We start from the raw sequence: 9323 nt of genomic DNA on the forward strand, positions 1-9323 counted from the left end.
GACTCCATGCTCCATCTCGCTCCTCCCTGCACTCAGGGAGCTGCTCCCTAGGCGGGGCCGTCCTCCTCATCCCTACTTCCCAGGAAACTCGGCTACTTTCCAAGACCTGTCTGGAGAAGTTGGGGAGGGTGTGCGTGTGAGAGGGGGGCCTTCCCCCATCTGTACAGCGGCTGGCTCATCTTAATCCTCCTTGTCCTCGGCCTAAGTACATGCTGTTTTCTCTTTCTATCCCAGGCAGGGCCTGGCCCCCAATCCCCAACAGGTTCTAACAAAACACCGCACAGCTGTGTCACCTGGGAGAGGCTCCATACTAGCCCTGCCTGGGGGGTCCTGGGGAGGGCTCTCCCCACCTCTTTAAAACCAGGGCTCCCCCTGTGCAACAAGAGAACTGTTCGGTTCTGCAAACATCTATTATATCTAGGATATACTGCAACATATCTAACATATATAGGACTGCTTGCCATCTAGGGGAGGGGAAAAATCAAAACAGAAGCGAGTGCAAGGGATAAGGTTGTAAAAAAAATTATCCTGGCGTGGATTCTGTCAATATAAAGTTATTATTAAATAAAATAAAATAAAATTATTAAAAAAAAAAAAAACCAGGGCTCATCAGACTGCAGCCAGAAGCCTCCCCTGCCCTTCAGCTCCAGTGGCACTGTGCCAGGCTTCCAATGAAGTAGCCCCTCCTAGGGGCCTCTGGCAGCCAGGCTCAGAACTCTGACCATCACGGACCCAGCCCGGTCCTCACCACAATCAGATGGGCAAAGGGCGCTCAGCAGCACCTGCTTGTTGTTGGGCAGGTGAGCTGGGCCAGAGGCAGAGTGCAGGAGGAACCGTGGCTGCAGAGGCCCCGAGCCCCCGAGCGGCTCTGTTCCCGGGACCCAGGACCACGGCTTCCTACTCTGCCAAAGTCGGGTTCTGTCTGGAAGGCACTTCCAGCTGGGACAGTGCCTTCTGTATTCACTCTCCCAATTCTAAGGTTCTAGGAGTAGTGACATGGGCTGGAGTCTGGTTCAGGAGCCCGGAGTGAAGAGATGCTCCACAAAGGGTTCGCCAGGACTAAGAAGGTGCCAGTGACACAGTCAGGAGGTCAAAAAGGCAGCTGTGAGGACCCTGCTGACAGGTTCACCTCTGAAGCATGGGCTGCCTAGGCCCTTTTAAGGACCCTCACAGGCTGAGGACTAAGTCCAGCCTCCCTGCCTCCCCTTCCTCTATGCTCCTGGCTTCTTTCAGGTAACAGCCTAAACCAGCCCTGCCAGAGGAATTCTAGCCAGTCCCCCTTGAGTCCAGGGCCTCCCCCCAATTCATCTCATCTAGAGCTTGTTTAGACATGGTTATTTGCCTGCTGCCTCCCCCATTACACCAGGAGCTTCCCCAGGGCAGGGCCTGACTCTGGCCTCTCTGTATTTCTTAGCACACAGTAGGTGATGAACAAATGCTGACTGGCCCAGGTGTCTCTACTTCCCCTTGTCTCTGCTCTTTTCCCCCCTTCTCTAATACATTCTCTGGACCTTGACATGCTGACATTTTTGCCTGTCCTCCAGGGCACTGTTCTGATGCTGCCATCTCCTCCCAGAAACCATCCTTGAGACGCCTTCCTAGACTTGCAGCTCAATCACAGGATTTAAAGTTGAAAGGGTCCTTAGGTCATGTGATCTAGTTTTCTCGTTTTATTTTTTTAAGTTAGCTTTTTAATTCAATTTCATTTGGGGGTCTAAATTCTATTCCTCTATCCTCCCTTTCCCACCCACCGAGAAGGCAAGAAAAAGCAAAACCCATTAAAAATGTTTAGTCAAACAAATTCCTACATTAGCCATGTTAAAAAAAAAGGGGGGGGGGAGGAGGGGTTGGGGGGGAGCATGGCTCAGTCGGTACTGCAGGCGCTGGCAGGAGGGGGCAGTCAGTGCACTTCATCTCGAGTCTTCTGAAATTGTGGAGGCTCCCCATGTGGCTCAGTATAAATCTTTCCAAGCTGTTTGTCTTTACAGCACTGCTGCAATTCTATAAATTGCTCTCCTTACCTCCCTATACTTCACACAAGTTTCTATAAAACCGCCCCCCTCATCATTCCATCCCTTGCACACAGCCCAGCTTGTGCAGCCACTACCCGGTTGACGGGCATCCCTTCTTCCTAAGTTTTTAACTCTCTGCCACTATGAAAGACGATGACCCAAATACTCATACATACCGGTCTTTTCCCTATTTCTTTCCTCTCTTTGGGAGTATGGACTTAGCAGCAGCACTGCTGGGTCAAGGAGCATGCAGTTTAATAGCTCCTGGGGCCCAGCTCCAAACTGCTTTCCAGAATGCTGGACCAAGTCCCAGCTCTTCCAAGAGGACACTGATGTACCTGCTTGTCCACATCCCTTCCAACACCCTCTGTCCAATTGTATTTCTCTAATAATTAATGATTTAGAGCCCCCCCCCATCTGCCTATTAATAACTTGGATTTCTGTCTAAGAGATGCTATGACAGAATACTTGGCCCAGAGCCAGGAAGACCCGAGTTCAAATCCAGCCCGGCACTTCCTAGCTGTGTGATGCCGGGTAAGTCACTTAATCTAACTTCTGTTTGCATCGTTTCCTCAACTACAAACCGAGAACAACAAAAGCAGCTCCTTCCCAGAGTTGTTGTGAGGATCCATAGGAGGCACTTTGTAAATTACTATTCCCTTCCTTTCCCCTCCCATCTTCCTCTGAAAACGATATCCTTGGCCATTTCTCTTATTCTGACGAGTTGGAATCAGCTTAAGTATCATAGAAATGCCACTTTTAACAGAAAAAAATGCTGCAAAGATTCTCCCACCCCCACATCTTAAGTTTCCTTCTTCTAATTCAACTTTTTGGACTTTGTGCAAAAACCTTTTAATTTCATGATCTAGTTTTACCTCTTGAAAATCTATCTCTTACTTGGCCATGAAGTCTTCCCCTCCCCCCTAGAGGTGAGAGGTAATTTCTTCCATGCTCCACTGATTTGTTCATGACACCAGTCTTTATGTCTAGGTCTATGAAAAGCGCTAGTGGCAGAAATGGGAGCTGCTCCAGTCGCTGTGGAAACAAGAACGTCCCTATGTGGGGCTTCTCTAGGGATATAGTGTGAGATGCTGCTCTATACCTACTTTCTGCCAGACTAGTTTCCAGTTTTCCCAGCAGTTTTTGTCAAACAATGAATTCCTATCTCTTTGCATTTCTTAAACAGTTACAGAGCTCCTCTGCGTCTGCATGTCGTGTATCTAATCCGTTTGTTCCAATGTCCAACCTCTCCTTTCTTAGAATCTACCAAATGATTTCGATGACTCCGACTCGGTAGTAGTTTAGTACAGTTTGAGATCAGGTACTGACAACTAGGTCTTTTCCCTCTCACTTTTGTTTCTCCTAGCTCTGGAAACTTTTATTTTAGGAAGTAAAATAACTCTACAATTTGATATATTTCTAAGTGGTTTCCATGTATACGTATACACACACACACATATATTTATAGATCTCTACAAAACTACAGTTTTTTGTACATGTACATATTTTGGTATAGCACTGAATAACTACATTAATCTAGGTAGCATGTCACTTTGGGGCAGCCAGGTGGTATGAGTACCCGGCCTGCAGTTAGGAAGATTCTTCTTCCCGAGTTCAAATTCGGCTTCAGACACTTACTAGTTAAGTGACCCTGGGCAAGTCGCTTAACTGTTTACTTCAGTTTCTCCTTCGTAAAATAAGCTGGAGAAGGAAATGGCCAACCACTCCAGTATCTCTGCCAAGAAAACCCCAGAGGAGGTCAGGAAGTTGGGCACAACTGAAATGACTTGACAACGATTGTCATTCTTATTATATACTGTGAGCAATTAGTATTTCTCCACTATTTAGATCTGTTTTCATTTGGATAAGACTAATTTTATGGTCATGTTCACACAGCTTGTGTGTGTGTGTGTGTGTGTGTGTGTGTGTGTGTGTGTGTGTGTGTGTGTCTTAGCAGGTAGATTTCCAAGCATTTCATACTGTCTGAAGTTATTTAAAATGGAATTTATCTCTTCATTCTGGGTTTTGTTAGCGATATAAGGAAATGCTGGTGATTTGGGTGGATTTATTTTATATCTGGCAATTTTGCTCAAATAGTTAATTCTTCTAATTAAGGTTTTTTTTAACTGATTCTCTAAGCAAACTGTCGTGTCATCTGCAAAAGGTGATAATTTGATCTCCTCTTTACCTTTGCTAATTTCCTCTTTTCTTGTCTTACTGCTATGTGTAGCATTTCTAATACAACACTGAATAGTAATAGGGATAAGGGGGAAGGTGGGGGAAGAGCATTTACATCGCAACAATCCTGAGAGGTAGGTACTGTTCATTGTTCTTATTTTACAGTTGAGGAAACTAAAGTAAAATGGTTAAGTCTTTGCCCAAAGCATCTGTGGCTGGATTTGAACTCAGGCCTTCCTGACTCCTGGCTTACCCACTATACCACCTAGCAGCCACCAAAGGCACCCTATCCTCCTTTTCTGTTATCTTCCTGAAAAGCCCCATCACAGATAATTGCAGCTCTTGGATTTAGATAACAACTACTTGGGATTTTAAGTAAAGTTGCATTTGTTACTATGCTTTGTAGTGTTTTTTAATAGAAACGGGTGTTGTATTTTGTCAAAAGCCTTTTCTATCTCTTGACATAATCATGATTTTTTTCTATAGTTCTTGCTATTGATGTGGTCAATTGTACTGATCAGACTTGTATCCCTGGCCCAAGTCTGGTACGGTGCAGGCGCGTGATCTTTGTGATGTATTGCTGGAGGCTTCTGGTTAATAGTTAAAATTTAACATCAAAAATAGTTAAAATTAAAATCAACCTATATGAGGAATACTGGTCTACAGTCTGTCTGCTGCAGGAGGGATTCAGTAAGAGCCCTGCTTTTCTCGTTGTTTCAAGCAGTATGTGTATTAGACTGAATTTTAAAAATATTTGGTATAGTTTGCATCCTTCCCAAGCCATTTCTCGTCTCCCACTTTGGGCTTCATTATAGATTTCTAACATCCTAACTCCCAAAAATTTCATTTATTTTAGGAGTCTACTCCCTCCTAGCATATCCTGCGAATCCCCTCGAGGGCAGAGTTCAGACCGGATTTCAGCCTGACTCTGCCCCAAGCCTAAGACAGAAGCTCGGGGTCCCTCCTAAAGGCTTGTTGAATGAATGTCCTAGATGGGAAAGGGCCTCCGGGCTGCAGATCCAGCCTCCAGTCCTTAACCAGTGGGAATATACGCCCCATTAAACTTCTTGGCGGGGAAAGGGCCAAGGCTGGCCCAGAGAGGGAGTCGGGTTACCACCAATTCATGCTCCCGCTCCTTCACCTCCAGACAACACCTGTTCCACAGAGACATCGGTTCCCCTGGGCCTCCCAACACTCCATCTTGAGGGCCAGGTGCCAATCTTGATTCTACTGTTAAACCACCAAAAGACCTTGGTCAGTCAGTTCCTCTCTGTCTCAGCTTCCTGCCCACAGAGTGAAGGCGGACCAGGGGCACGTGCAGTACCGACGTCGCGTTCCAAGGACCTTGTGAGCCCCGACGGTCTGTGACTTACTGACGCCTTTCAGCTCTGAGGTTCCGTGATTCTAGAAACACCCTGTCCCAGGGAACCACACAGGAAACTAGGCCTGGGCCCCCCAACCCCTCTCCCCCCAGAGGGGCAGGAGCCAGCCTGAGGTCAGCACCCGGGAGCCAAGTGGAATTCGAATCCCGCCAGTGCCTCTCCTGCCATAACCCCCTGCGTGTTCCCATGAAGGACAGTCTATTTTTTCCCTCGGGTCAGAGAAAAGCATGTGCTGCTGAGGGGGCAGGAGGTTCCTGAAGGGGAACAGACTGTCAAACATGACTCATGTGTCTTCAGACCAAAAGGAGAAGGATGTGAGCAGTCACATGAGGGGCTTAGAAACCCAGTCGTCCAGGCACGGAGCCAGACGAGGCTGTCAGCACGCAAGGAGAGGAGTCTGAGAAGGCTGCGCGGCCGACACCTGGGGCCAAAGAGGAAGAGATCCGAGGCTGGTCCCCTTGTGCAGGGGTCAATCAACCAGCATTTACGAAGCTCCCGGGCGCAGGGATACAAAGCCAAAATACGGAAGGATCCCTCGCGATCCTGGGTCAAGCACACTCTCGAACTCACATTATGTGTGTGTTATACATGCTCACATGCACGCCCGTTAAATCCAAGGTGGTCTGGGAGGGAGGAGGGAACCAGGAAAGCCTCCCACGGGAAAGGGGTGGAAACAGGGTCCTGGATGCAAGGGGCACAGGAGAGGCCCAGGGCCCCCACCCCCACCCCACCCCACTCAGGGTATCTCTGCCTCTAGTGCCCGGTGGTGGAGGGGGGCTGGGGAGCGCCTGCAGAGAAAGCCCACGGCCTGAGATTGTGAATTTTTTTTTTTTTTTTTTTGACAAACCATGGTACTGGTTTCCATCAGAACAACCGCTTCAAGAACCCCCCACCCCCACCCCACCGCTCAGCTGGCTGACCTACGGGGCACCCCCGCCGGAGTCTGTGGACAGGATGACTTCCTCAGCAGGCACAATCCGACCCCCATCCTCCCCCCAGTTTCCAGGCTCATCTCTGGGATCCCTTCTTGCCATGATGAGCCCCGGAGACCCTGGCAGGAGCAAGGGAGGAGAGCAGCGGGGATCCTCTGTGTCTCAGCCCCATGGGGTCATGTGCTGGGATCACATGGTCTTCCCCTCTTGCTCACTCTTTCCTGGAGTTTGCTGGAGTCTGGCCTCCCCTACTTTGTTTCTAGCACCTTGCAAGTAAAAAAAACACCCTTAGGATCTACAGCCAGTCAACGTGTGTCTATCAAATGCCAGCCAAGCACCTCCTCTGGCAGCTACGGACCTTTAGGGGCTTCCTCGGAGTGTCAGCCAAAGTGAGGACCCCCGGGGTGACCTCCCCGACTTCCACAGAAAGCCTTCCCTCTGCTCAGGATTTCCTAAGCATCTTTTACTAGCCAGCCGTCTGCTGCTCTCCGGTCAGAATGCGAGCAGGGGTGGGGGAGGGCTTTCTCGGGATCCCGGGCACTTAGCACAGCACCTGGCGGACTGAACCCCCTCTCCATCCGGGGCCTCCATCCGGCCGGCTCAGGTGACACACCTTCAGCCAAACCACCTCAGGCTGCTACAGTTGCAAGGGATCCCTCCTGCCTGCCTCTTGCAGCCGGGTCAGCCATAGCCCCCAGCTTTGTCCAGAACTGTATTTATTCTCCGCCCTCCCCTGGAACACCCAGCCAGATCCCAGCCCCAAGATCCAAGAGCTGTCCCAAGATGCAGGGCTTCCCCCCACCCCCACCCAACTTCAAGACAAAACTTTGCTGTTCCCTTCCTGGGGCCATCCCAAGCCCCTTCCCTCCCCTCCCCGCCTTTGCCTCTGGGGGTGGAGAAGGGAGTCACCTGTGGCCTGACCCAAGGCCAGTCACAGAAGCTTACCTGCAGAGGGAGGACCCATCTGCACTAATGACCCCGGCCCCGCCCCCAAAATTCTTTCCCTTAAGACCCCCTCCCCCTCCAGGCCCTCTCCTTCCCCAGCCTCCCTGTGTTCCAGAAAGCGGTACCTGGGGGGCTTCCCCGCTCCTCCCCCCCAACAGAGCTCCAGGCTCAAAGCCCCAATTTCTCTCCCAGCTGTTCCTCAAGGATCCCCTCCCTCCCCACAAGATCCAACTTGGCCAGCTTTCAGCCCCTCGGGGCTTTGTGAAATGTCTTCGCTGACGCCCACTGGGACACAGTAGCCGGGATCAAAACCTCAAGTCCCACCTCCTCCCCGCCCCCAGGGGCCTTCCAGGACCAAACTTCTCTTCCTCAAAACACTCCCCCAGACCACTTTTACCAGATGCTCCACCAGGGTCTCCTCTAAGGTGTTCTCTCCACTACAGAAAAGCCCCCCACCCGCCACCAGCAGGGATCCCCAAACTCCTCTCTCCGGCCTGACCACCGTGTCCTCTTCGGGCTGCCCCACTATCCGTTCCCTCCTCCAGGCTGACCTCGGTCCCCTCCTTCTCCGAGCTGACTGACTACTGTGCGAACCCTCTCCCAGCCGATCGCGACCCCCTCTCCCTGCCCCTCCGGGGTGGACCCCCGACCCCAAGTACCGTGTCTCCAGGGGTCCTTGGGCTCCACGGCTCCGGACACGATGTCCTCGTCCGAAGGGAAGGTGACGCGTTTGGCGGCGGCCTTGAGCCCGGCGGCGGCGTCTCCAGCACCGGCCGGGGCCTGCTCCGGAGGCGGGGACGGCGCCTCCTCCTGGGCCGGGCCCAGCGCGGCGCCGGCGGCCTCAGCACCCGGGGGCACGCCCGCCATGGCCAGCACGGGCTCGGCTCGAGCTCAGCGGGGCCCCGGGCCCAGCCCCCGCCGGCCCATGGCCCCGGCCCCGGCGCCTCACGCGTCCCGAGCACTCGACTCGGTCCCCGGCCCCTCCGAGTCCAACGGCGACCCCGACGCGGAGCCCGAGCGCGAGCGGCCACCACGACGTCGTCTCCGTCGCCTCCGCCGCCTCCCGCCGCCGCCGCCTCCGTCGCCGCCTCCTCCTCCTCGTTTGACGTTGACGTCGACGTCGTCGCCCGGGAGTCCGAGCGCGCGTCCCCGCCCCGGCGCGCGCCGCTCGCACGTTGTCGCCAGACCTGCGGAGGCCATCCGAAAACGCACTTTCGTCACCGACGCTCCGCTAAACGGAAAGCAGCGGACGCTAGAGAGAAACGCAAGGCGGTGGAGGAAACAGAAAGAATGGATAAAAAGGAAAAAGTATGCAGCATGAAGTCTGGAGAGGGGCAGAAGAGGTGACTGTGGCGAATGTGTCGAGTAGAACAAGAAATTGAAGAGTGCCAGCTCCGGCGCCACGAAGACACGCCCCCGGCACAGCAGAGACACACCCCCGTCTCATTCTAGCCCCACCCACGCACTTGGCTTGTTCTCTCGCCCTTTCGTGAGCGCCGCATCAGCTGGCGCACTTTCGCGATAAACATCCCCCCCCCCCCGAAAAAAAATCGGAGTGATTAGAACTCAAGGAATATAAAGGCAAAATATAAACAGGGAGAAAAGTAGGCTCTGCAGCGAATGTGCACATGCAGACAAGCAGACGGCCGAGGAAAGGAGGGCTTGCCGAAACAACGTAGCCAATCCAACCCACGCTCCTGTCGCTGACGCGGTATGAGAGCCATTTGTCGTTGCCTATCTTGGGTGCTGCTTTAAGATTAAAGCAAAAGGGACCTTCAAAACAAAGTCTTAAAGACGCAGAAGGCTGCGAATGCCTCATTTTTCGCGAATCGAATGAAATGAAATGTAGGAAATGGAAAAAATTAAACTACGAA

The 9323-nt window shown here is 52.1% G+C and overlaps 1 protein-coding gene across 1 annotated transcript in view; it reads right to left on the reverse strand.

Annotated features, from left to right (window-relative positions):
* The window catches only part of PPP1R37 (protein phosphatase 1 regulatory subunit 37), a 33072-nt gene extending 24546 nt beyond the window's left edge, over positions 1 to 8526 (reverse strand). Inside the window, exon 1 of the mRNA XM_051989417.1 lies at positions 8109 to 8526. Coding sequence (XP_051845377.1) covers positions 8109 to 8316 — 208 coding nt within the window. The 5' untranslated portion in view covers positions 8317 to 8526. The remainder of the gene's footprint in view (positions 1 to 8108) is intronic.
* Positions 8527 to 9323: the final 797 nt, after the last annotated feature.

Source organism: Antechinus flavipes, chromosome 3 (assembly GCF_016432865.1).
Source record: "Antechinus flavipes isolate AdamAnt ecotype Samford, QLD, Australia chromosome 3, AdamAnt_v2, whole genome shotgun sequence".
Classification (NCBI taxonomy): Eukaryota; Metazoa; Chordata; class Mammalia; order Dasyuromorphia; family Dasyuridae; genus Antechinus; species Antechinus flavipes.